The 26574-nt window shown below is 39.8% G+C and overlaps 1 protein-coding gene across 4 annotated transcripts in view; it reads right to left on the bottom strand.

The window, feature by feature from the left end:
• The window catches only part of KLHL32 (kelch like family member 32), a 124839-nt gene that overhangs the window by 6038 nt on the left and 92227 nt on the right, over positions 1-26574 (bottom strand). For all 4 annotated transcript variants that reach the window (XM_048936719.1, XM_048936717.1, XM_048936718.1 and 1 more), the window contains 2 exons: positions 11585-12311; positions 1906-1964 (listed from right to left, as the gene is read on the bottom strand). In XM_048936719.1, coding sequence (XP_048792676.1) covers positions 1906-1964; positions 11585-12311 — 786 coding nt within the window. The remainder of the gene's footprint in view (positions 1-1905; positions 1965-11584; positions 12312-26574) is intronic.

Below are 26574 nucleotides of genomic sequence, written 5' to 3'. Positions count from 1 at the left end.
CTTTATTTGCAGGCACTCACAAAATAAAATCCTTTTGCATATTTTTCCTTCTGTTAACAATATTCAGGAATTCTGCTATTTGTGGGGTGGAGGGAGGACACAAAAGAAGAGCAGTTACAGCACAGTATTTTAAATGCAGGAAAGCAATTGCTTCTACTATGCTTACAGAAGCAAACAACCTGGCAATCAACAAGATTAATTTATCTACGAGGAGGAAGTTAAAATCTGTGAGGAAATTCTTTGTGTTACACGTGCTAGTGCTTGTGGTAGCTCAAGAGTCTCTAATAACACAGCCTTTTAACCTCTGCAATATATAGCTATACATTTCAATGTGTAACAGTTGAGTATTAGGCATTAATGCTTGCATTAGTAGTCCAGTCTCTTAACACGAGACTATAGGCACCATCTGCTTTGCAAAGCCTGCCTGCATCCCCTGATTATATCTTCAGGTTCCTCCACTGCGGTGCCTGCCAGGTGAGCCGCTGCACACTGCAAAGGCAACGAAAGCGAGGGGCCTGGCGGGGTCATTTCTAATAAGGCAGTGTGTGCATGCTAATCAGTGGTGGGGAAGCAGAGGTCACCCCGGCCGGCTTGCTGGCAGGTAGCTGTGTGCTCTGTGGCAGATGGCAGGCATTATCGACTTGCCACAAAGGCCTCGCGCAGAAGCGAGCACGAGCGCTGAATGATGGAGTTATTGAGATTCCGTGCGAGATGCAAGCAGATGTGATGGTTTCCAGTACCCACCGTAAACAATATGCCAGCAGAATTTTTAAAAAGAGCATGTGTGTACAAACATGAAGCAGGCCTCATTTGAAGGAGGCAAACGCATGCTTTCTCCTTAACTCTTTATACGTCAGGCTGGGCTTCTCACAACCAGCACCATGCACTCGAGTTGCCACTGATATTTTGGGGTGCAACTTCCAAAGCCACATCAGCAGGAGCCACGGCAAAGGACATGGACATGCGACAGAGAGACAGGAACTAAACGAGTGTCCCATTCATGAGCAAAATGAGATTGGTGCCTGTAATTACAACATGCCGAGGTTTGGGGTAGAATTGGCACTTGTGCAGTCAATGATCTGAATGTACCTCAAAGGATGAGGTAGCTCTGTCAGAGTCTGCTTTCTGCCTCAGCACCCATTTGTAGTATGCCTTAAAAGCCAGCGGGAGCCACAGTAATGTGTGTCTTGGCCCAAGACAGCAACCAAAGGCCCTATCCTGTAATCAGAGAAGTAAACACCTTCCCATGCAGGAATAAACCAGGCTGTGCAACTCTGATTGCAAGCTTAGAACTTCTATTTCCTAATGCTAGTGAGAGGGCATAACCATGCCCTAACCCCCTGAAATGGTCACTGAGCCATGCTAACCTAATCAAAACAAATACATAATGTATGAAATAATCCCTAAAATACATTTTAGGTAGTTGGGTAATGAAATGATAGGCACCCTTGCAGTCAGCAGAATAAGGCGCTGACAGGTAGTGCAGTTCTGAAAGAATGGAGAAAACAAAAAGCCTGTGTGTATGTAATTGAAAGCTGAAATGTGAAAGATAAGAAGCAGCCCTGTGACACTGGCTTTAAGTACATGCTGCTTGGGGCTGCTGGATTACAAACAAATGAACAAGCAAAATAAATACTAGTAAGTAGAGGAGCTTAAAACCCATTTATTCTAAGATTCTAAGCATTTAATCTAAAATGTTTCTAAAACGTATGGGCATCAAAAATACAAAAATCAGTCAGGTTGCCCACTACTCTGTTAAACGCATATCATCAGTGTAAAGTGAATTTAAACCACCATCAACTCAAATGGACAGCATTTTAAACTTAAGAAATCACAGCATGCATTTGGTAAAGACCTGTTTTAAACGAAAGATAGGAGAGAAATGCATACAACACAGATACCCACCTGCTTGGGATCATACACCATGAGCCTGTTTTGATACTGTGCAGTATTTGTTACTCCTCCTATGAAAGAGTTTATACAGGTTACATATTTTTTTTTCACATAGGCAAAACCAGGACCAAGATGCAGTACAGTAAAACAACCAATTGTAGGGTCCATTTCCTGACAGGATTACATTGCATAACTCCAGTTACATTCACATGCCACTGCACCTTTGTCAACTGCAACTGTATTCCATATATCTTCAAAGGAAATTCTACATTTACTACATATATTCTGCACTGCAGAGCAAACATCTTCTGGTTTTGTCATAGTCTTACGTTAGGAAGTTCCTCCACAGTGATCAGAAACAATGCTAACCATCTGGCATATCAACTTCTCAATAATCTACAGGAAAAAAAAAAAAAAGGTATACCTCAGCACCTCAGGAAAATCCAGAATAGGGACTGGGGGCACGTCCTCACCTGGTCTTAGTGTGCCTCCATGCTTAGGAGTCCTCATTTTGACAGAGCCCAGCTTCACCTCATGCAGTACTTTTGGAAGATAACACACAGCCTTTCCATGCTGCATCACACAGCGCCCACCCCCCATCTGTAGGTTACACACAAGAACGTGCTTTGGAAAGCAACAGTTGCTGATGTCACAGTGTTGTTTGTCTCCATGCTGCTGTGCAGCCTTTGTTAGTGGCCATCAGCCACGACCACAAAACAATATTTTCTAACGCAAAGCTATTTTCACTCCCAGTGTTTAAAAATGGGATGTCACTGAGCGTGTTGAAAAAATAAAATCCATAGTTGCTTGGATGATTGCCTCCAGAATGCCAGCCTACAGGAGGTACAACAGAAACACAATGCTGGGTCTCTTCTTCTGAAAGCACACCTCCATGTTGGGGGGAAAATGTGGAGGAAGAAAAAGAATGGGGCTGCTTCCTTATAAAATAATGAAATAAGCAAAAGAACAAAATTATTTTCCTCTCTTCACAAAGAGCCCCTCGTATCAAGTACATAGCTTATATTTTTTCCCCTGCAATATTGCTCATCTGTGGTGTTTTATCATTACATTCCCTTCACATACCGCTCTTCACTTTTAGATTAATCTGCCAAAATGAGATGCTAAGGATTTGCATACAGATTTGACTACACAAAAATAGATCTGGAATTAATAACAGTCTCTATATGTTTTAATTTCTTCTAGACTGGAGTACCCTTGCCTCCAGCAGTATTCTTGGCTTTGAAAGTCATCAAGCTGATTTGTCTGCTCTTAGGTTATGATGCCACATGCTGCTACACTGTCCCCTGCAATCAAAGTGCTCACAGAGATAGATTCCATGCCTTCCCCTAACAAGTATATTTTATAGATTGGCAGTTTTGATCTCCCCTCCCCAGGGGGATAATCTGCATCTTAACAGGTTTCTATAGATACATCTGTCATTAAATATGCCATCTTATATCTGCATCAATTTTCAAACTCGAGTTCCTCCTAACTTTGAAGTGCTATAGCAAAAGTTTAAAATTTTCTGCCAAAATTCAAATTTAACAAGTCTATAACGTCCTCTTGAACTATTCTTTTAAAAATACTCCAGGCAGTTGGGAAAGGGCATAAGATTAACATATCTCTTAAAAAATAGGATAAGGAATAATAAGTTTAAATAGTGCTAAAAATAATACATACTTTCAGAAAAAAAAAACAAACAAACAATAACAAGAGCAACAAAAAACTGGGGTAATTCTGAAATGATTTCTTAAACTGCCCTGCAGTACTTTTTATGAGGAAGAAAGAGGGAGGTATGTTAATAACACTTGAAGACTTGAAACTACAAACTACGCTATGAAAGCTGATATTAAGCAAAGGCAGCTAATGTGGTAGCAAATTAAGGGAAGTGAAGAAAACGTCTGGCTGGTCCAACAACATCAAAACTTACAGCTCAGTCATTGCTCAGTGGATTTTACAAACCATTCTGGCACAAGCAGCTTGCTTTGAGGACTAAAATCTCAGGAAGGCAAGGAGTGCCCTCAGGAGAAGCCTGTATCTTCCTTGTTCCTGCAGGATGGCAGTCATGAGAAGTCCAGCTTATAGAAGTTGTTACAGGGCCACAGCCATTGCTGCTCACTTCTTTTACATCAGATGCTGCGAGGCAGGCCACAACCCCTGCTTTCTAAGCCCTCCAGAAGCCTTAAGTTCCCAGCACTGCAGTGCCTCTATCCATGAAGAAATTCTTAGAAGCTGGCTGGGGCTTACCCTCCCCTTCCCCACGTTTGCAAAATATTTTGTTTTGTTACAGCACCCAAACAATCCACTAACTGCATTGAAACACGCCTTCAATAAAGCCACCTCCAAAAAGAGAAGGGTGGCAGGCAGGAGGCTTTGTACAATTTTCCCAATCAGACATTTATCATCCATATTTATATCGTGTCCTAGTAAGACCCCCCATCTGACTTGAGAAATCTCACCCAATCCAAATCCCACAGAAAATCTCACCACTCTCTCTGAAAGTCCCCGGGTGCTAGGTTGTGCACATGAATCCCAGTTTGCTGGGAGATGTGTAAAACCACATGTTGGCAGAGAGCTCCCCATGTGCACTCCTTCCAGCAAGTACATGGAATATAGCAAGCTCAGGAAGTGCGCCCTACGATGCTTGGCTGTTTTAAAATAGAAATCTCTCCTCTCTCTCCTGCCTCTGTGTTAAACAGGAGATCATGCAGGCCTTCTATTCAGCCAGCACAGGTGCAGTGAGGGCAGTTGAGCTACCTTCCTTCACCCTCATGCACCCTTAAAGGCACCAATGGCAGCTCTAAGCTATGACAGTCCTCTCTGGATGCAAACTAGCTGTCAAACAAGAGGGGCACAAGCCCAACCTTCTCATACATATTTTTTAAATCATTACAAATCATAGAATTACAGAATGGTTTCTGTTGGAAGGGACTTTTAAGATCATCAAGTTACAATCCCTCTGCTATAGCAGGGACACCTCCCTCTAGATCAGGTTGCTCACAGCTCCATCCAGCCTGGCTTTGAATGCTTCCAGGGAGGGGGCATTCACAACCTCACTGGGCAACCTGTTCCAGTGTCTCACCACCCTCACAGTAAAGAGTTTCTTCCTAATATCTCAACTAAATCTACCCTCTTCCAGTTTAAAACCATTTCCCCTTCTCCTGGCACTATATGTCCTTATAAAAAGTCCCTCCCCAGCTTTCCTGCAGAACGCCTTCAGGTACTGGAACACCACTATAAGGTCCTCTTGGAACTTTCTCTTCTCCAGGTTGAAGAGCCCCAGAGGTGCTCCAACCTTCTGATCAACTTCATGGCCTTCCTCTGGACCTGCTCCAATAACTCCATGCCATTGCTGTGCTGAGGGCTCCAGAACTGGACACACTACTCCAAGTAGGGTCTCACAAGAGCAGAGTATTGGGGCAGAATCACCTCCCTCCACCAGCTGGTCACAGTTCTCTTGATACAACTCAGAATATGGTTGGCCTTCTGGACTGCAAGAGTGCATTGCTGGCTCATGTTGAGTCTTTCATCAACTGACACCCCCAAATCGTTCTTCTCAGGGCTGCTGTCAAGCCATTCTCTGCCCAGCCTGGGTGCTTACTTTCAATCTACAAAGAATTAATGACATCAGATCAATGTCTCTGCTTGAAAGCTGTGAGGTTTGAATTAGATGATCTTTGAGGTCCCTTCCAACACTAACCATTGTATGATTCTATGATTATCTTTATTAAAAGATAATAATAATAAAAAAGAAACACTATCCCACATCCAGACTTAGACTGGGTCACAGAGACAATTTATCTCCTTATAAAGCCCCTATACATGGTATTTTCAGTGCCTGCTGCACCACAAAATTGGATTTGGTTAGATACTGTAGACTCCTATTTATTTCAGATCCATTTTTCATAAAACGATATTACAGGGATTTACTGGGGAAAAAAAGATCTCCCCACAACATACAGCATACTAATAGTAATGCAATACTCCAAAGCACTTAGAAATTCAATAATTCTTGAAGATACGTGATCTCCATAATTTCATTGGTTAAAATCTCACCATTAGGAAAATAAACAAGTCTCAAAATTAAAAAAAAAGAAAAACACAACCTTGAATCTCGATTTTTGTTAAAAATATTATTAAATATGAAGCAATTGTAGGGGGTTGGTTATTTTTCTCCCACAGAACTGAGTATTCCCATGCATATCAAGATGTGACTTCAGCCAGCAGCCTTCAGGTCAGGCAGCTCAGACCTCTGCGGAACAACAGGATGGTACTGGCTCCTGAGCACTTCACCAGGAGGGATAGACCCTCATCTCCTCTGCAGATGCAGAAGTGGCACTGAGCTGAGGGTCTGTCAGAGGTCCCCTCGTCTCTGCACAACCCAATCTATACATGCAAGGCACCTAACAGGTGGAAAAGGCTGACCCTATAGAAAAGGAGGTCTCCAGATTTGCATGCATCATGGAGGATGAAGAAAAAAAGAGGCACAGTTCAAGTTTGCACTATTATGGAAAATGTTTCACTGCTTTTATAGGAAGTGATTGTTAGTAATGTTGAACTCCAAGGGGCTCAGTGCAGTTTGTGGCTCTTTCACTCAAATACTTTGCTTTGCTAGCATGTGGCACGCAGTGCGTTTGTGAAAGGGATCGGGGTGTCAGATGAGAACTAGGGCCTCTAAGATTCATCTTTCTGTAAAATTTCAAAGCCATCTGCCTGACATTGTACTGTCAATGCAGAGAACTTTAGTGAATTATCATTCACTTTTTAAAATAAGAAGATAAAATCAAATAGAGGGTCATTAAAAAAAAAAAAAAGAGAGAAAAAAAAAGACACACAAATATAAAAGGATGTCTTGCAATATATGGAACTGAACCCACTTTTGCCATCTAGAGTCAGGCTTGTTCCAAAGTGCACTAGTCCCAAGCCCTCAGGTAGGTAAAGGGCCCTGAGGAGTGGAGGCAGCTTGGCAGTCCCTGCATCCCTGCACCACCTACCTGCCAGCTCTTGCATGCTCTTGTGTCATGCACTCTGCTTATTGCCCTTCCCTTTCCTGCCACTGCCACCAAGATTTTAGTCTCTGTGAGTTTTGATTCCTTCCTGTATTACTCCCAAAGGATGTGCAAAGTAATGCCAGCAATGAATCCCAATAATGACAACAGAAAACCCTTTAATTCTAGCCAGACTTTGATTAGCAAAGCCGTAGAAGGAAGGGCTTGTAGCAAAGGTATTACTGTTTTGACTATTAATCATGTTTTGATGACTTTCTCCACAAATACAAGGTCTAAAAATTTATATTACTACTATTTAACTTATTCACTTATTAAAAAGCTGGGCAGATTTTCATAGTAGTTGTGCCAGCTAGTAGCATCAGACTGACTTTGAGAGCTCTGGTGATGACCTGAATTTCCCATAAAGCAGCAGGGATACTTCTCAGAAACATCCCTAACTCAGACTAATTTTTTAATCACATAATTTTAGATTAGGTACTTAAAAATTAGGTTCCCTCCCACATTACTGATTATTCTTACACTAACATCTTATATTTGATGGTGGAACAGCAGGTCTTTTCATCAGTAACTACTGATATGTTAACACAATAAAACATCTCCGTGTACCATTCCTCTGCCCCTGAACGCCCTTGAATATACATATATACTCCTAAGCAATCAATTAATGGTAAAAAGCTAGTTATAGTTAAAACATCTCCATCTACCTTTATTTTAAAAATAACTGTTCAACAGATAAATCCCAGCTTTCAATTTGTGAGTACATAATTCAGATCAATATCCTCAGAAGTATTGCATTTCATAATCTACAGTAAACAAACGGAATCTGGCAACTCTAACAACCCAACAGTCCTATCTGGCTTACTCTGCTGCCAAAACTTCATACACCATTGGTTTTTACCACAGGAGCTATGTTGCATTTTCAAATGTATGTGAAACAATACTGGTAAAATTTGGTTGTTGTGGTTTTTTTTTGTTTTTTTTTTTTGCCATTTGTTAGCAGTTGATCTAATAAGCTTCTATGACTTCTTCCCTCTGATTCTGCAAGTGTATTAAATATGTAATATCACAGTGCTACATTATATAAATCCCAGCAGCATCTGGACACAGGCATGCATGTATTCCACTTCCATAACTAAACACATAAAAAACAGCATAATATAATAGAATCATAGAATGGTTTGGGCTGGAAGGGATGTTTAAGAGCATGTAGTTCCAACCCCATACTATAGGCAGAGACACTTCCCTCTAGACCAGGTTGCTCAAAGCCCCATCCAGCCTTGTCTTGAACACTGACAGGGAGGGGGTATCCACTGTTCCAGTGTCTCACTACCCTCACAGTAAAGAGTTCCTAGTATCTCATCTAAATCTACCCTCTTCCAGTTTAAAGCCATTTCCCCTCATCCTGTTGCTATACACCCTCATAAAGTCCCTCCTCAGTTTTTCTGAGAAACACTTTCAGGTACTAGAAGGCCACTATAAGGTCCCCCCATTTTCTCTAGGCTGAAGAGCCCCAGCTCTCACAGCCTGCCCCCAGAGGGGAGGTGCTCCAGCCCTCTGATCAACTTCATAGCCCTCCTCTGGGCCTGCTTCAACAACTCCATGCTATTGTGCTGGGGGCTCCAGAACTGGATACAGTACTCCAGGTGGAGTCTCACAAGAGAGAGTGGGGCACAAGGACCTCCCTTGACCTGCTGGTCACGCTTCTTTTCATGCAACCCAGGATACAGTTGGTCTTCTGAACTGCAAGAGTGCATTGCTGGCTCATGTTGAGTCTTACATCAACTGACACCCACAAATCCTTCTTCTCAGGGCTGTTTTCAAGCCATTCTCCATCCAGCCTGTACCTGTGCTTGGGATTTCCCTGACCCAGGTGCAGGATCTTGCACTTGGCCTTGTTGAATTACACGAGGTTGACATGGGCCCACCTCTCAAGACTGCTCATGTCCTTCCCTGTAGCATCCCTTCCCTCTAGCTTGTCCACTGCACAGCTCAGCTTGGTATTATCTAGAAACTTGCTGTGGGTGCGCTTGCTCCCACAGTCCATATTGTCTACAAAGATGTTAAATAACTCTGGACCCAGTGCCAATCCCTGAGGAATGCCACTCATCAGTGATTCTATGATTCTATCACCGGTCTCCACTCAGACACTGCGCTGCTGACCGCAACTCCCTGAGTACAACCATCCAGCCAATCCTTTATCCAGAGAGGTCCAACCATCAAATCCATTTTTCTCCAATTTTGTGACCAGGATGTCATGAGGGACAGCGTCAAATGTTCTGCACAAGTCCAGGTAGATTACATCAGTTGCTTTTCCTTTATCCCTGACACTGTAACTCCATCATAAAGGCAGCCAAGTTCTTCAAGCATGACTTGCCCTAGATGAAATTATGTTGATTACCACCAGTCACTTCATCTTTATTTTCCATGTGCCTTAGGGCCTTCCGGAAAATCGGCTCAATGATCTTGCCAGGCCCAGAGGTGTGACTGACTGACCTGTAGATCCCCGCATCTTCTTTTTTCCACTTCTTAAAAATGAATGTTATGTTTCCCCTTTTCTAATCAGTGGGAACTTCATCAGACTACCATAAACTTCACCAAACTGCCATGAATACTCCCTTTTCTAGCACAGCTGGAAAAAATTAAAAGCGATCTGAAGCCAATCTCACATTTGCCTTAAAAATCTCTAACAAACTGGGTAGAGATTGTTTGTGATTTTAGTACAGAAAAAAAAAATGATTAAAAAAAATCATTTTTTGTAATGTACTAGTGCAAGGACCACACTCTGACAAGTACTTCTAGTGCTCTTTCAAGGATTTCACACAGATACATTAAATACAATTTCCTAAAAAGTGCTGTTTGTCAAAAATAGAAACTGTCAACCATTAACCGTAAGAGGAAGGTAAATAAATAAAGAAATCAAGATATAGTAGAACTAGCACCTTCATACTTTGTCTTGCCCATCACAGGCACTCATCTCTTTCCACTGATGGAACAAGGGAGGTAATGAATAAACAGGGGAAGGCTCTGAACACACCTTGTTGATTCCTTACATCAAAAATCCATACCTGACTCTTAAAGCAGACCACATGCACACTCAATACACAACCCAAACTGTACGGAACTTCTTCAAAGTTAACCATTACAGAAAGAGACCCGGAGTGCCTGCCAGGCATCTCTGTGACTCCTGATGTTCTCTCATGCCATTCTTTCCAAACATATCAGTCATGATTTCAGTGCGTATGGATGAAAATACGTGTCCATTACTTCTCCCAGCAGAGCTAGGAGATATAATCCTGTGAACTATTTAACTTGTAAGGGCAGAAAGATACATCCACAAGGAGCTCCGCTAACCTCAATGGCATACGTTGACAAGCACAATGAAGGCTTAATGAGCTTAATTAATCATTTGTTCACATATCATCTATACACCATAGGATTCTCAAACCACACCAAAATCCTTAGAGGCTATCTATAGTTAAGACACCGTCACTGAACATTTTCTTCAAGGGCTGGTCCTATCTACTCATTGACATACATAAGACAACATTATCACCTTCCATGACACACTTCTTACTGAAAGGTGCTTCCATTTTGCCTCTTGTGCCTTCTATAGAAAGCATCAACCTTGTTCCAAAGCAAGTAATACCAGAAAAGTCACTACAAGGACTGATGGCACGATATCCTCAAATCCCATCACTGAGTACACGTACAACAAAAAGCCTATCAGACTGAGTTGCAAATGATATGTTAGTTTACAATTACAAGGCCTATACTTTCATCTACCCGTGCCATAGTGCTACGATTACATCCAGCCAGTCCTGTGCACTTGTTATTGACAGTCAGAGTCACACAGGATTTCTAATGAAGGTTGCTGTGGCCTGTTAATATATCTTCAAGAGCAAGAAGGAGGAGTTCAATCACCTGCCTTTAAGCCCTAAAGCTACACAAGCCAACAAGCATTTAATTCCCAATTGCAAGAATAAACACAGTAGTACCTGATCATACTACAGAAAGTAGGTTTTACTTTCTTATTTTTCAGCAAGCACACAGAATTTGTAATTCAAAACTTGTCAAAGAGTGCATTATCATTTTGATTTGCCGCGATTTATGGATGGTGATTGGAAGTAGTGTACACAACATATGCAACTTGAAACACAGAAATCGCACAATCACAGAATGACTTTGGTTGGAAGGGATCTTAAAGACCATTCAGTTCCAACTCTCTGCTACAGACACAGTTGCCATCCATCAGATCAGGCAGCCCAGGGCCCCATCCAACCTGGCCTGGAACACCTTCAGGGATGGAACATCCACAACTTCTCTGGGCAGCCCACGCCAGTGCCTCACCACCCTCTGAACAAAATGTCCTCCTAATATCTAATGTAAATCTCCCCTCTTTTAGTTAAAATCATTCCCCCTTGTCCTATTACCATCTGCTTGTGTAAAAAGTTGGTTTCTTTCCTGTTTATAAGCTCCCTTTCGTATATAGTAGGCAGCTGTGTTCTGCCCCTATACCTCTAATCAGGCTTCATTACATGCTTCCATTCTAAAGTCCTTTAAAATACTCACTCCTATGACAAAAGTTATCTTGACATATAAAACCAAAGATGGTTTACTAGAAGTCATTCAAGACTGCATTTTGATATCTTGTTAATACCTCAAACTGTGAGAAATGTTTCTACCTGATATCCAAAGAAGACCATCCACCACGTATCCTGCATGGCACGAAAGCGATCGGTCAAAGGACTGTACAAAGGTCCACTTGTTCTTCTTGGGACAGTAGCGTTCTACAGTGGGTAGGACTTGACGCAACTCATTTCTGCCTCCTACTGCATACAGGTATTCGTCCACTGCTCCGAGCACAAAGTGCTCCCGGCAGTTCTTCATGGGAGCTATCTCTGCCCAGGAGTTGGTTCGGGGGTCATAGCGACAGGCAGTCCTCACGGCGCAGGTGCGTCCCGTGGAGTGCTCAGCTTCCCCACCCGCCACAAACAGAAAGTCTCCCATGACGGCAACGCAGTGGTGGCTTCTCCCCATGGGCATCGGTGCAAGCTCACTCCAGTTCGCGATCCCTGCAATGTGAACGTTCTCCTGATCAACAGGGTTGAAGTAGCGCAGTTCCTTCACTTTACAGATTTCACGCTTTTTCCCACCAATAATGTAAAGAGTGTCTGACTGGAAGCGGGGTTTTGTCCTTCTGGTTTGCCAAACTGGCTGTGCATAGATGCTCTGGTGGTAAGCCAAGGCCTCATTAACAAGCGCTGTTGCAGTTTCACTAGCTTGGACAAGAGGATGAGAAAGAGCTACAGTATGCAGTGTATCCACATCCATAAGGCCAAAGCGGACGTACTGGAGAAGCTCATCCATGTACTGGTAGTGGCAGTTGTGCTCCAACCACCTTACAGCCAACTGGAAGTAGGGAGAAGAAAGGGAAAAACAAAATACCAATTATTCAGATATAATTCTGCCAAAGTTTGGTCTTTAAAATCTGTGTTTTCATTCCAAGTAGAGCTACACACTTGCCTCAACAGAGATATCAATCCATACAAAAAGTAGTCATGAATGAATGTGAGTCATCATAGAAGACACATACTAAACGTCCACCTATATTACACATAAAAACATTGTATTGCATCATTCCCCAAAAGAATTTCCACAGTATTATCAGACTGTAATACCACTATACGCAATATTCCTACGGTTAGTGATGCTATAGGAGAGCACAATCCAGGATCAAGCTGCTGAAGCAGTAATATAAATATAGGGACTATGTGACAACAGGTCCACTAGAAAGAAAAGCAAGATTCCAGTTAAGTGATTAGAAAAGAAACACAACACTCTCTTCCCGCTACCTTTAATTCAATTTATGAGGAAAAAAAAAAGATAATAGACCTTTCAATTTTTCCTTCTGTTTCATTTATTTATTAAAAAAAAAAAAATTGAGAAAAGTTAAAATGGCCAGAGAGGAGTAGAGATGAGGTTCTGCTGGTTTGAGACTGGGAGAAAGAGGAGAGAAAGACTCTGAAACTGATCAGCAATCACAGGTGGTATCAACAGCCAAAACAACACACAGACTTGAATTTACATAAAGCTTATTCAATCCATCCTGGTTTGAAAAGAGGCTAGAAAGGGCCTAAACCATTTCAAGAAATGTACACATAATTCTTGAAAATCTCCAGTAATGAAAATACCCCTATTTCCACATGAAAACTGCCCTCATACTCAACTATCTTCTTGGGCAGATCTTCCTTTTAATTGTGATGGATTTCTACAGCTTTCAACTCACTTGCCTCATTTTCCTTTTTTGGGTTTGTACCCCAGAGCCCAGGAACCACTAGTCCAACCCTTGAGTTTGATGATCACTGCCTCCCATCTATAAAAGATGAAAACCAGCTTCCATTTAGGGCTGTAGTACTAGAGAACAGATTGAAAAGATCATGGACTGTACCAGTCTATGCCATTCTTGTTTGTATATTGTTACGTAAGACCATTAATATACTACGATATTGCTGACCTATGCACTAATGACACTGCTGACATACTACTATTCCCATTTTTTTCCCCAAAGAACTTCCACAAAGTGTCACGCTTTCACTTATATCAGTAATTAGTCATTACTAATTTTACCGTTTACTTCAAATCACTGTTCCAGTCTGCCAACAATATTCCCACTCGTAATTTTATTTACAAAAGTGCTTGTAGACCATTTCACCATCTGATTGTCTAAAAACATAAAAACCTTGTTATTACATTCTTAAGTCATTCATAAAGACATTGGATGGTTCTAGATAAGGACAGGCTCCTTTGCTTGATTTTTTTCCATATCCTGACAACTCTTGGATGGGGAGCTGCCAACTAGTCGTGCAGTAACAGCAGTTACTCACCGCCCTGTAGCGCTCATGGAGAAGTCATATGAAAGAAACTGGAAAGAAAGACTTCTGTGTTACTAAAGACCTTCATATAAGTACAATATATCAACATTACTACTGCTTCTGTATTCTGTCAAAGAGGGAAGGTGACAGACTAAAACCACCTTCTCATTAAGGTTAATTTGAAATGTTTTTTTCTCCACTGTTCTACTCAACCCTTGTGAAACAAAGAATCAATGAAGGGCATCAGTAGTTGCAACAGTAGTTTAGTGAGTTAAATGCTGAAGTGAGCTTCAAAATGTGCATTAGCTGAATGTGTTTAGGCCTGAAGATAAAAGGAAATTAATTACATACACTTAAAAAGCATTTATGGATTTGAAATCATTGAGGATTATATTTGAATGTTCTAAACCCACCAAATCTACATATCTGGTGTGTCCTATTGAGAGGTTTTGGTTAACTCCCTACCCTACGTTATTCCTCAAAGTCTTCAGAGGCACTCATATTTCCTAACTGACCAGATATTTGAATTTCACCAGAATTCAGGCTATCTTCATTATAACAAAGACAACAAGTGAATTCACCCTGCCTGAATGATTTGTTGTTATGTTAAAGAAGAATTTATACCTCCACTACGAGGACAGGCTAAGAAAGCTGGGGCTGTCCAACATGGAGAAGGCTCCAGGGAGGCCTGATAATAGCCTTTCAAGTATCTAAAGAGAGGTTATAGGAAAGAAGGGGACACACTCTTCAGCAGGGTTTGTTGTAATAGGATAAGAGGAAATGGTTTCAAACTACAAGAAGGGATCCTTCAAAAGCAGCACCTAAGGTATCTTTGGTCTACACTACTTCCACGTTTCCTTTCTGGTTAGCAACTGCAACAGGAGAATGAAGTGCATCCTGGGTTGTATTTTCTGTACAGGACTTACTGGCCATCACTCAGTACCACTCAGACTTAGCAGAGGAGTAGTGTAGTAAATTGCAGTAATTTATGAGGCAGTATTAAGAACCCTGTACATCACTGTATCACCAGGACATTCTGCAGGCATTTGATAATCAGCAGAGAAGCTCTCTTGAGTCTTAGGAAAGTAACTGAGATGTAGGAATCACAATCTGTTCAGAATCGCTTGTCCAGACTAACTCAATCTACTGCTGAACACAATTTGACTGTAGTGGATGCTGTGTTTCTGTGACCGACACCTAATTCTTGGTATGCCAAGGCACAGAAAAGGTGGTACGAGCTAAAAGCAGTACTGTTTTTATGTCTTCATCTTGCTAATGATAACAATGACTGTTACCTGACTTTAAATTCCACAATCTCTATTTGAGACGCTCCTTAAAAAATAATTACGCTGTATTAAAGCTACAGATGTAGGTATTTATATATATTTTTCAGAGAACACATGACAATCTCCTAGGTTGTGACACAGGGCTATGAAGCTGGTTATATGGATTTAGGGGAACTCACAAAACGAGCCTTAGATTCATACATTTCTGATGCAGCGTGCATTGTTACAGTGCTCTCTAGCAGAATGTGCTGTCTCACACCATGGAGCATGGAAGAAAACTGAGTTATCTGTGAAGTGAACTGACACTCTAGTCAGTGGATGGTTTGACAGCTATTGGAAAGCTGAAGGGGGAGAAGATCAGGAGAAAGAAAATTAAATTTCCAAACAAGTCTTTTGCATGTAGAAGAAATAGTCACTGATGGACTGTAATACTGTTCTCAATTTCCATTACTGTAAAGGAGGCAAAAGTAAATTGTGCACATAGTGAAAACAGAAATTTACACATAATATATCAGCAAACACCTGTATATTTATCAGTATAAGTTCTACCTTTACTAAGTATTTGTTTAATTTAGTCTTAGAAATCTGGTGCCTTCAAGGAATTCAAACTCAAAAATTGACCCCATCTATGCACTAATTACGGTGTCCATTTTTCAGCCTATTGGGCAGTAGTGATTAGCAACTACAATCAGAACTGGCAAATAAACACAAAGCCATTATATACTGTATGACACTGCAAGGAGAGACATTCAAACTTCTCTAAGGAGGTACCAATAGCACTTGAAATTACATCTATGTTTAAAGTGCAAACAAGCAAGGAAGTGAAAACAAAGAGACTGTCCACAATTTGGAATTTTAAAATATTCGTATCGCTGCTAAATAATTTACAAAAATAAGGAAAGACTCCTACTGCTAGTATCATACAGGCAAATTCTGTTTAAACTGTAAGAAGCTTCTTTTCCTATTAATTTTAATGTATGAGTGTGTGTAAAAAGGAAGCTACAGCCAAGTACCTATATTAACTTTAATAAATAATATATTTTGCCATATTCGTCTTCTAAACTAAGTAAATGACAAAAGTAGAATCTCAGAAGGACAGAATTTTCAAGCCAGATTACTTTTCTTATTCTGAAGCCTTTACCCAGAGGATTTTTCTGTTCCAAGGTTATATTATTTGATGCAGCAATGGAGTACATTCTCAAAACATCAGGAAACAGACGGAAAACGTACTGTGTGCAGTTGCAGTATACATCTAAACGTGCCTTCATGTTGGATTGTGGTTCCACTGTACATACAATGGCAGCTTCTGCTTCCAGCATAGTGCTTCAACAGCCTGACTCATACAGTGTAGGAACTCAGCCCTTCCCTCTCTGCCATTATGATCTATGTACCATATATATACCACAGCTGGAGAAGGCAAAGGGGGCAGTGCAGGTTAAAGCTGAATTAGGAGCTTCACTCCTGTTGAAGACATCCCTGCAATGGATAGCTATCAGGTTTTTTTGGGCTGCCAATTACAGCTTTGATTCAAGGAAGATGCTGAACAGGCAAGGCTACAGTGCAAAGTTTGACATACTTGTTAGAACCAAGTTCATCTGGAAACTTAAAATCACAAAGGCAGCAACAGGGAAAGTTTGTTTCTACAGAGTCCTTGGACTCCTTTCTCAAGAGGTTTTGAGAACTCCATTGAAGTCATCTTTGTCTAACCTTCAGCTAGCGTATTCACATCAGAGACCCAAAGACTGCAAAGGAATTATGTTAGTTTATACCATCTACAGTTCCTAATAACTGAGAAGAAGCAAACACATGGTGGAAATACTGAGCTGTTTTTCTTCTTTCTAGCAACAATTGAACAGAAATATAAGTTTCTAATAGATTAATTTCCACTTTCTCAGTAAAACAAGTGGAAATCTTATGTAAAATAACATAGCAAACAATCCCATTTTAGGAGAAAGGATAATTTTAAATATACAAACAAAAGTGGAAGGAAGTATTCTCCCGGAGTGCGACCAGATATATTCAACACCAATTACCAGCTTTCTGCATGATAATCTGATGATGATACATATCAGGCAAAGAAGGATAAGAAAGTAAACCGAAAAGCACCCACAAACCTCTAATTTCAACATAAATGTCACCTGAATGGTCTTTCTGTTGCTTAACATAAGAAAAAAAAAAGTCAGAAGAATAAATCAAATTCATATCTTCTTAACATTAATATGTTGGCCAGTGCTACAGCTCTGATAAATAAGACAAGCTGTGTTGTGGAAGCTACTACTGCAATCATTTTAAGAGAGGCCAGGGAACTTCACAAAGCAGAACTTGGAGTTTACTAGTTCAGTATACGGCTTCAGCTTACACCATATTGCTGCATGTCCCCTTAAAATGTTGACTATCAATTTGAACATGATTTGGTGTCTTCATGGAGTTTATTTCAGCAGACTTTGCAGACAGAAACCTTTTGCCTCAAAACCACTATCTCTCAATAGATGGTTATCTGCAGCAGCATTCTAGCTTTTCACATCAAGTACAGGAGCATAACCTAGGGATAAGTCAGGACTTCTACCAAAGCTCTGATTTAAAATCCATTAAATACTCTGTAGAAATTTTCATGTACTAAAATGAGTAGAAATTTCCAATGGGCGTGAATTTGGATTTCTAAAGGGTCTCAGTCCTCCTTTCTCTAGGGACTACAGAGGACAAAACCCAGAGGGTTCAGGATATCAATTTAAGCATTTTACTTACGGCAAACTAATTGGACTGTATCAGCCATGTAATAAAAGCATTTAAGTAAAGAATTCTTTCTGTGGAAAAACAAAAACACCCTCAATTTTTCAAAGCTATGGGTTGCACACAAATACTCTTAGAAAGCTAGCACAGAAGTCATCAAGTAAATGTGAGTTGTATCAATCAGGTAGTACCTTACATTTTTCAGCATGGGAAACGAGTGACCCAAACCTAGAGCCTTAAGGAGGGAAATCTTCTTCATCTTTTTATTTTGAATTAAGAATGTGCATAAAAATAAGACTGTAATGAGCTGCATGTAGAACAATCAAAATTATGAGGTATTTGCATTTCTTTTGCACCTTGAGCCAAACAACTACAAAATTATGCATAGGATTCTCTCCATCTGAACACAGTAAATATTAATAATCTCTGAATCAGCAATGAAACGTCTTTTGCCCCTGAACCCTGAAGAGAGACTTTCCAACTCAAAAAGTTGTACTACGGTGACTGAGACCGTCTTTTCAAGGCACCAGGCTGAGGCATACGTGTGCAATCTCTGAAAATATTGCTGTGCCATCCCCCAACCTCTTTACACAGCGACATTTTAAAATTACCTGTTTGTCAGTTTTACAAATGCGTATGTATGTAAGCAGCCCCTGGTGTGGTGCTGCATTAGCAAGCAGGCAAGCTTTCATTTGCACATCCTGATTTTACAATCAGAATTAAAACATTTACTCTGTTCGGGGTGAGTAGATAAACAGGGATTTTAAAATTTCCTTCTTCTTTTTTTTCCCCCCCAATGCGGAAAATGAAAGAAAAATGTTCCTCTAGATATATTATGCCTTTGGGCTCCATTTGAGGGAAGGGAAAAAAGACAGAGAAAGCTACTGTGAAGGTCATGGAGCGAAAGAACTTCCTCAGGGCACAGAATAAATTAAATCCCAAGGAAAAAATAAAATGTGATTTCCAGAGTGTGAGGCACAAACTCAAAATGACAATGATTGACAGCCAAACTATATCCATGCAATATCGAAGACTGCACGTTCTCATTTACCTCAGTGTAGCCAGCAAGCGCCCATTAAACATCCGTCTGATGCCCAAATTAACCTTCTTGGCAAACTGAAAGAGGCACAAACTATCATAATCAACCTTTCATTATCACAGCAGCCTCTAGTTAAAGGGTCAGAATAATTGTGCCATCAGAGCCCTGATTGTTTTCAATCAACAGACGACTGGAGTGACAGCTCGGTGATGGAGTAGTTTGATGAAACCGCACCAGGCCTAATCAGAGCAGATGAAAGGAAGGCATGATTGGTGCAAATGAACAGTCGTGCCTCTCTTTTTCATTTACAATCTGAAATTACTCTTAAATTTACAGGGTTTTTTCTCCCTTATGAGTACCTCTGAAAGAATGTTTGACTTATTATGAGTTCTGACAGTGCAGAGTTATAAAACACAGGTAGGGTTTTCAGCTGAGGCTTTAAGTGGATATTCAGCATAATTTTAACAAATTCACTCTTGAAAAGCACAAAATGACTAAAGACTTCCAATGACCTAACCTTTCAGTGCTGTTTGATTAGCAGAACGATTTATCACTGCACACATTCTTCATGATAAGAGAAGATTAAAAAAATGGGCAAGGATCTCTTGCAAATGTTTTCTCTTAGCCAATACATTTATTGCAGTATTGCTCTCTTGTTCATACACACACCAAAGGAAAAAAAATAAAGAACACTGCATTAATAATCCTTTTCTGCTTAGAATGAATAATGGAATCCAAGCAAGGGATTGTTTGGAGATGAAAGCAGAGACCAATTATCAGTGCAGCAGACAGCATCAATATTTAGTTTTCTGGTGGGTTGTTCATTCCACATTGTAAAGGATGGGAAATGAATTTATCTCATTCTTACATTGCTCATTAGCACAGAATCAAGTGCCTCACTCATGAAAAGTAAACTAAAAAAATAAACTAAAAAATGAAGGAAGGAAAGAAGGAAGGAAAGAAGGAAGGAAAGAAGGAAGGAAAGAAGGAAGGAAAGAAGGAAGGAAAGAAGGAAGGAAAGAAGGAAGGAAAGAAGGAAGGAAAGAAGGAAGGAAAGAAGGAAGGAAAAAAGGAAGGAAAAAAGGAAGGAAAAAAGGAAGGAAAAAAGGAAGGAAAAATTAGGGCTGCTTTGGCAAGATTTGGAAAAGATGAAGGGTTCCTGCACCTCCCCAGTTACAGCTCACTTCCACTCCTGGCCTCACCTCAGCTCCAGCCACATGGCTTCCCACCCTCCCCAGGCTCTGTCAGGAAGGTAGTGTAAATCAAAAGCAGCTCTTTGTACCTTTGAAGAAAACAACCACTTCAAGTGATGAATGGAAAATCTTTTGTTCTCTGATCTTGGCCATCATCAGACGTGATTTATTCCGTCAGGCATCACAAAATGCATGACAGTGCTCAGGTCAGCATAGCAAAACAAGAAAGCAGCTGAAAAGCAAAGATTATTGTTTGTCTGAAAGAGGAGTGGAGAGAGAAGACAGATCCACACACGAAAGGCTTCTAAGACATGTTGGTTCTTGTACCATGCCCTCACAAGACATAATAGATGTTTTAATTCCTTAAAAGCTGTAAGTAGAACGCCTGTCCAAGTGGAAAACAATGAGTATCCTAAACTGAAAAAAACTAAGAGCAGACTTGAACATTCTTGCTGACACAGAGGGTGCCATCTCCACTTGTTTCTGTTTCACTTTCATCTGTTGAAGCCCACTAGTGATGTAAGTACATTCTCAGTAGCAGATTTTTCTGAAAAGAAAAGGAGCTGTAAACTGATTTTAAATACAAACCAAGTAATTAGTCAATATTTTCAAATTACCCCTCTTTTATTATAGGTTGCCTGTATTTTCCTTTCAACCAGCTCTTTCTATTGTTGCAGTAAGTCAGCACACAAGGATAGGGAACAAGGGTGGCTTTTTCCTTTTTGTAATGAAGGAAGTCTACTCCCCTCAGATAGCATGAAGACTCCAAACCCACACCAAGTGATATCCACCAGTTCCAAATCCTAGATAAACAAAGTGTAACAGAAGTTTGCCCAGCCTTTCAGTGGCTTAGTAAGTATTTTCCCCAGTTCTTTCACTCAGTTGACAGCTGAATTCCACCTTTCCTCCTGTTTCGAAGTCCAACCTTTCCTAGTATAAAGACATTGTTGACAATATAGATTGAGTGAACTTCTGGTAACGATCCCAAAACAATGCTAATAGGTCAATGGAGAAAGGAAATAAAGTTTGGGAATTTGCCACTGCATACTACTGGATGGAGCGAAGGCTCAGAAAAAAAACATTTCTCTGTATGCAAATAGCAAATAAATGGCTAAGTCTCACATTTACTCCCCAGTGTCCCCACCACAAGGATCACAACGTATATTCAAGCAGCAGAGCAGAGACTCTGTGTACAAGGTGGGCAGATAAAGTCCACACCCAAACTTGGAGCCTGAGAAAACAGATGTCAGGAAAGACAAGACATGCAGCCTTCCAGATTCATTTGTAACCACTACCTATCCAGGCACAGCCCAAGCTCGGCAGATAGACTGAGCTGGGAGAAGCAATGGATCTGACAGGAGGTCAGAGAGAAGGAAGCCAAATATAAAGGAGTTATGACTTCAGTGAGTTTGGAGCCCAATAGGAAGGTTAGAAAACTCCACTATTCATTATATCTGGAGCATGAAGACACTTATTAGTGCACCTAGTCCTGGTCTCTCATCAGTCTGTGCAACAGTTGCAGCATATTTGTCACTACATCAGGAAACTCTTGGTCTGTTAAGTTGTTCTGCACTTATCGGTTAGTTTTCACAGAATTACGGAATCGTAGCGGTTAGAAGGGACCTCTAGAGATCATCCAGTCCAACCTCCTGCTAAAGAAGGTGCACAAGAGTAGATTACACAGGAAACTGTCCAGTCATTTTTTTATTATCTCCTAGAGGAAACTCTGTAACTATTCTGGGCAGCTTATTCCAGTGCTTTGTCACTCTCAAAGTAAAGAAATTTTTCCTCATTTTTGTATGGAACTTCCTGTGTTCCACTATGTCCGTTGGCCGCTCTTCTTCTTCGCTGGTGAAAAATGCCATAGCTAATAGTGGTGACTGTTAAAAAAACAACAACAACAGTGTTTTGTAGCTTAGAATTTGCTCTATCACATAGTGTTATTGCATTCTTTGTTCCTGTTGTAGTTTCTATGCAAATAAATAGGAGGCACTATTTTTGGAGCAACCCACAGTCTTCAGTAAGTACAAGGAGGACAAATAACCCGCATGACTTCGTCAGATTTCTTAGTCAAAAATATTCATTGGTAGCAATTTTAATAGCTGTATCTCTGTCTCAATATTTTTAATAAATATTTCCAGACAGCAGCTTTATGAAGACAGGAAGAATTACTCATCCCAAAGACAATCTTTCCACCAGCCAATTATAGACCCTGCATTCTCAGTCCAGTGCTTTACCATAAGCTTTCAAATTCTCTGGTGTGGCATAATGATACTGGCCTCTGATATTTGGCCTCCAAAAAATTCTTATTTTATCAAAAACATTATGGAAGAGACAGTGGTGGATTCATCTTACAAGAAAGTTCAAGGATTTTACTGAAACATATAAGAAAAAAATGGCCTTTTATAAAAAGCTAGGAATTAAGGGTATACTTCTCAAAACTGTGATGAACTTTAAGGTTCCTTCCAACCCAAGTCATTCTGTGATTCTTTTAAACACCTTATCCTTTGTATTTGTTATGCTATTCCTAACTGTTAGTGGAAATGAGACTTGACAGATGTGTACCTAGAAGATATTGATTAACCTCAATAAAAATATTTCAGCTTTTTAGACTTGCAGTAAAATTACTATGATAAAAAAAAAAATCAGCTTTGTAAGAGGAAAACTGAGCTTCATTAATACATAACATTATATATGGTAATACATCATATTATATTAAAGCAATGAGTTGCTAAAACAGAAAAACTAAACTTTTCATCTACTCAAGCACAAAGTGAAGGAAGGTAGGGACAGAAGGTAAACTCTCAGCTGTTGTAAATTATCACAGCTCATGGAAGTTTGCCATTTTACACCTTCTGGGGAATATGAACTTCAAAATTATATAGCACTTTCCTTCCAAGTATCTCAAAGCAATTTATAAGCACTAAAACTTGAGTTTCTCTGAGAGAAGTGTACATTTCAATCATTTCCTAGACATGGGAACTCAGAGAGAGAAAAATTAAGTGAAATGACAGAAGACGGCAACAGTTGACACAATCAAAATTTTCCGTCCCTTCACCCCGTCCACAACTGAGTCTCATCTCCACTACCAAAGTCCCATGAAGACTTTTGTGCTCCATGCCAAAGAATGCAGCCTGCTGATATGTAGGTATCTGAAACGTCCATATTGATGGAAAGAATGGATCATATGACAAAAGTATTTAACACATTTTTGTAGCTGAAAAGCATCTCTCCATACTGACTATAAAACACTATGTTCTTAACCTTCCTGGAGCAGCAGAGGCCAAACTATTATGTGTTGTACTTCTAGAGAATGGCATTCCTGTACAATCAAGTCCTCAAACCATGAAGCAGTTTCCTGTGCAGTCAATTGGAGCTCCTCTACAAATGCAAATCTACAGATGCACTTCTTGCACCTAAATCATTTCTCTGCTATGATGGGTGGCATGAGCAAAGCCCAGTGCGGTCCCTACCTCTCCATATGCACAGCCGTGTTTAAAACCTACATGAGCTAGTGTGCAGCCCCTATTGCAATAGTCTTCACAAGTACCTCATCTGCTGACAACTTGTGCCCTGCAATAGCTATCACACCTGGAAGCGCACAAATAAAGAAATGAGAGGGGAATGATCACACTGGAAAAGCTATACTCACTGCTGCAATCAAAGTCACTTTTGTTTTCAACAAGATCATCAGAAAGAAGTGGAGGGTGACAGTCTAACCTGAGCAAAGCAATGAAACCAAACCCAAAAATTCATGTCTGGATCTTGCTTCTTCTTTTCAAATAGGTCCAGCCGTACAGAGCATTAAAGAACACAAACAACCCTTATCCACAGACAGTTGTTTTCTGTTATTGTTGTTTATTTCTTTTTCAAGTTGCAATAAACAGTTTATCTCTTCATAAAGAGAGCTATCTAACTAGGGTCTCAACTGTGATTTGATATTTAGTTTAAAGAGGTTAAAGTTTATCATAGCATTATGCCAACTTAAATAATCTTCTCATTTCTCCAACAGGGTAAGAACAGCATGCATGGGACACGGAGGCAGAAAACCCCCACATTGACCCAGCAGTCATCATTTCAAAATCTAGAATTGCTCATATATATATATATATTTCCTCATGTATATATATTTATTATGATGATGATTTTTTAATTTTTAGAGGAAACATTCAGGCTGACATCAAATGAGCTAAAAGTTTACACAGCCACATTTAGCATTAAAAGTAGGTGCTGGTATATAATTTTAACTGGAAATGACAATCTTTCACAATACGATACGTGTTGTTTTTATTGCTATTCCTCTCTTTTTTCCCTTGAAATATATTTTAAAGTTATACTGGCCCTCTATGGAGACAGGAATCTACAAGCTTTCATCAGTAAAAATTGTCAGAGAATGAAATAGGTACAAAATAGACAAAATTCTATAAGATATGCAGCATAGTTCTGTGAAAATTAGTCTAAGTGGTTCTTGAATATAAAACATTCCTATTCCTTTCTTCCCTATTGTTAGGGTATAATTTTCTATGGATTTAATAGGCAAATCCAACAAATCACATAAAAATGTATCATTTTCTATAATAATCTTGACAACAGCTATACAGGACTTGTATGTCACTAATACCTTAGGTCACACACAAAAATGCACATCAAAGTACATACTCTTCTTACTTGGTTTATACTTATGCACACTCTCAACATGTCACGTTACCATAAAATAACCGAGGTCAATTTTTCCAAGTGAAATCACCAGGCTGTTGTTTTGCTTTGTTTTACACCAGCGATACCACCAGCACCTTAGCTGTAAGAATAACTTTATTTTTGTTTTGTTGTTCTTTACCATTTTAACGACCTCAGCTCTCTGACTGCATCAGTTTCCCTTTCTGGGTCTGCCTGAATTTCCTCTTCTTTCTCCTATCCACTTAATTCCTGCAACTATCAAACACCAGCTGCTGAAGGCCAGGTTAAGCATTAACAAACTTGGTACTTCAACTCTGAAGCATTGCTGGAACCTTGCTATAAGGACGGAGCCACTAACAGTAATTTCTGGGACATTTAAGCCTTTTCTCATCAGCAGACAATTTAATTCTGCTTTCTTTAAATTCCATGAAGAACTTACATTAGCAAAAGTGTATGCTTTTATGAAGGTATTTCTTTCAGCTGATTTTTAAGTTAGGGATTTTTTTCCTACATTACTTTCTTAATTACAAAAACAAAGAGCAAGCATGCTAGCAAAAGCTCACTCAGCTTCTTTGGGAACAGAGTAATTTCCCTTTCAGTCAAATAACATCTTAAATATATCAGTTTCACTGATTCTGTTTTAGTTTTAATTTTTGTTTTAATCCCCACATTCAGATTAATGCAGGACTCGTTACTTTTAAATGTTAGTTTTTCAAAATCAACTAATTGTCCTAACAATATCATTTACTTTTAAAAGTAATCTAAACACTTAAATGTACTTGCAAAAATGGCTTTAAGATCTCAGATGTATTTAGTGAATTGGGAATGTCAGAACTTCCCTCCTGCAAGATTAAAAAAAACAAGTTTATTACTAAAAATTAAATCTGAAGCAAGCTGAAACAACAGCAGCTGCTGAAATGTGAATCTCAAGGTGTGTACAGTTTTAGCTAACCTGAAGCTTAATTTTCTTTCTCTGTCTTCTTTGGTTCCAAATTACAAATAGAGGCAATGATAGCTCTCAAAAGAAAATTGAATGAAATACAGAGCTGCAGATTCTCAAACGAGTTTCTAATTTTCAATCATTTTCAACAAGCTTAAACCCACCAGAAACTGCACTAAATAGTTTTTCAGGGATGCTAAAAGTCTAGAGATTACTGATATTTGTACCTGAATGGAAGACGTTAACTAAGATTGTAACACCAGACTGTCTCATTTGATTGTTGTTATCTGTGGTTTTTAGACTTTTTTTATGCTGCTCTTTAGCTTAAAAATGAAGGCAATGTGTATTTCCAACCATGTCCTGCCTTCCCCACAATATGGCAAAAGCAGTTTTCTATCATGTAAACATATATTTGTATATTATACAATTCTACAGCTATTCTTCAGATGCCAAAGAGCCAAGCAGTCAATGCAGAAGCCACTACAACAGATTAATTCAAATGCAGAATGCAGTATCACTGAAGCTGTCTTGCTGTGTGCACACCTTGATGTCCTCTTTTTGGCTTTCTAAATCAAAACAGACATCCCTTGCTTAGCTGAAGAAGTGACCTAAATTCAATAGCTGTGGGCACAGCAGCCTTCCTAAATACTTTTCTGAAGTTAATCTCTGATAAATAAGGTGAGGCAATGTTGCTGTAGGACACTGAGGCAAAAGTAATGCCCTCCAGTAATTCCACTATTGCTCACAGCAGTGGCAGCAAAATAATCAAGTTTTCTGATATGTACTGGCATGTAACAAAAAGAAAACTAGGAGAACACACAATTGCTCCTAACAGAAACTTATTTTTAATATAGAAAACCCCTTTTGATACTGCCATTGTTGATAAAAACTAAAATAAAATGAGCCACTACTCAAGAAATGACATGCAGAAACTT

This window comes from Lagopus muta, chromosome 2, assembly GCF_023343835.1.
Source record: "Lagopus muta isolate bLagMut1 chromosome 2, bLagMut1 primary, whole genome shotgun sequence".
Lineage (NCBI taxonomy): Eukaryota > Metazoa > Chordata > Aves > Galliformes > Phasianidae > Lagopus > Lagopus muta.
This window is presented reverse-complemented; position numbering and strand designations above follow the sequence as displayed.